At 59.4% G+C, this 2,022-nt stretch overlaps 1 protein-coding gene across 1 annotated transcript in view; it reads left to right on the plus strand.

The window, feature by feature from the left end:
• The window catches only part of SEZ6 (seizure related 6 homolog (mouse)), a 12,040-nt gene extending 10,024 nt beyond the window's left edge, over nt 1-2,016 (plus strand). The window contains exons 16-18 of the mRNA XM_014953009.1: nt 1-116; nt 205-307; nt 1,784-2,016. The exon at nt 1-116 is cut by the window's left edge and continues 6 nt beyond it. Coding sequence (XP_014808495.1) covers nt 1-116; nt 205-307; nt 1,784-1,813 — 249 coding nt within the window. The 3' untranslated portion in view covers nt 1,814-2,016. The remainder of the gene's footprint in view (nt 117-204; nt 308-1,783) is intronic.
• The last annotated feature ends 6 nt before the right edge of the window (nt 2,017-2,022 follow it).

Raw genomic sequence — 2,022 nt, forward strand, 5'->3', positions numbered from 1 at the left:
GCCAAAGCCGTGCCCTCGGGGATGGCGCTGGAGGGCACCAACGTCGCCATCGCTGTCTTCCTGCCCGTGCTGGTGGTGGCCCTGCTCATCGGCGGCATTTACCTCTACTTCTCCAAGTGAGTGGCCAAGTGGCCTCCATCACCCCATGGGGTCCCCATGCCCCCCACCCCCCCACTGCCCGCCCCAGCTGCCCTCTCCCTGCAGGCTCCAGGGGAAGCCAGCCCTGCAGCTGCCCCTCGCTGGCTCCCACCCCTACGACCACATCACCGTGGAGTCGGCTTTTGACAACCCCACCTACGAGACAGGAGTAAGTACTGGCTCCCATGCCCCTCCAGATGGGGCTGGGCACCTCAGGGACCCTGCATCGCATGGGCCATGTGTGCCAGGGTCTGTGCGTGGCATGGAACAGGCATGGGATGGGGTCATGCACTCCAAGGACCATGCATGGAATAGGACATCCATCCACGGACCACACATGGGTTGGGATATCAATCCAGGGACCACACATGGGATGGGACATCCATCCAGGGACCAATCACACAATAGACATCAATCCAGGGACCACACACGAGATGGGACATCCATCCAGGGACCAATCACACAATAGACATCAATCCAGGGACCACACACGAGATGGGACATCCATCCAGGATCCATCCACTCAGGAACCACTCATGGGATGAATATCTATCCAGGGCCTATGAATGGGATGGGACATCCATCTAGGGACCACACATCAGCTGGGACAACCATCTCGGGACCACACATAGGATGGGACATTCACCTGAGGATCACACGTGGGGTGGGACATCTATCCAGGGACTATGGCCAGGATGGACATCCATCCAAGGATCACACATGGGGTGGGACATCCACCTAGGGACCACACATCAGCTGGGACAGCCATCTCGGGACCACACATAGGATGGGACATTCACCTGAGGATCACACGTGGGGTGGGACATCTATCCAGGGACTATGCCCAGGATGGACATCCATCCAGGGATCACACATGGGGTGGGACATCATCCATCCACTCAGGAACCACTCATGGGATGAATATCTATCCAGGGCCTATGAATGGGATGGGACATCCATCTAGGGACCACACATCAGCTGGGACAACCATCTCGGGACCACACATAGGATGGGACATTCACCTGAGGATCACATGTGGGGTGGGACATCTATCCAGGGACTATGGCCAGGATGGACATCCATCCAAGGATCACACATGGGGTGGGACATCCACCTAGGGACCACACATCAGCTGGGACAGCCATCTCGGGACCACACATAGGATGGGACATTCACCTGAGGATCACACGTGGGGTGGGACATCTATCCAGGGACTATGCCCAGGATGGACATCCATCCAGGGATCACACATGGGGTGGGACATCTGTCTAGGGACCACACATCAGCTGGGATGTCCATTCAGGGACCACACATGGGGTGGGACATCCAGCTAGGGACCACACATCAGCTGGAACATCCACCCAGGGACCACACATCGGCTGGGACAACCATCTTGGGACCACACATAGGATGGGACATTCACCTGAGGACCACATATGGGGTGGGACATCCATCTAGGGACCACACATCAGCTGGAACATCCACCCAGGACCCACACATGGGGTGGGACATGCATCCCCCAGGGCCATCTCTGGTCTGGGATGTGTCCCCAGGACTCCACGGGGTGGGAGATGCCCCATCCTTGTCCCGGGCACCCCGTGGCACCACCAAGTGTCCAACCCCTTGCAGTCTGTTTTCTTTGCAGGAGACGAGGGAATATGAGGTGTCCATCTAGGTGTGGGCAGCGTGGAGCTGGGTGCCACAGCCACCCCTCCAGGTGCCCCCCAATCGTGCCCACCGGCCCCCCGGCACTGCCCGGGGACACCTCTCCCAAGGAGGCTCAAGCCAAAGGCTCCATGAGGGCCACCCGGGCGCCGGCCACCCCCTCGTCACCCCCAACCCACCCAGACCCCCGTGGGGTCTGCCCCAAGCCCCGTTGTCACC

This window comes from Calidris pugnax, unplaced genomic scaffold (genome assembly GCF_001431845.1).
Source record: "Calidris pugnax isolate Ruff unplaced genomic scaffold, ASM143184v1 scaffold133, whole genome shotgun sequence".
Classification (NCBI taxonomy): domain Eukaryota; kingdom Metazoa; phylum Chordata; class Aves; order Charadriiformes; family Scolopacidae; genus Calidris; species Calidris pugnax.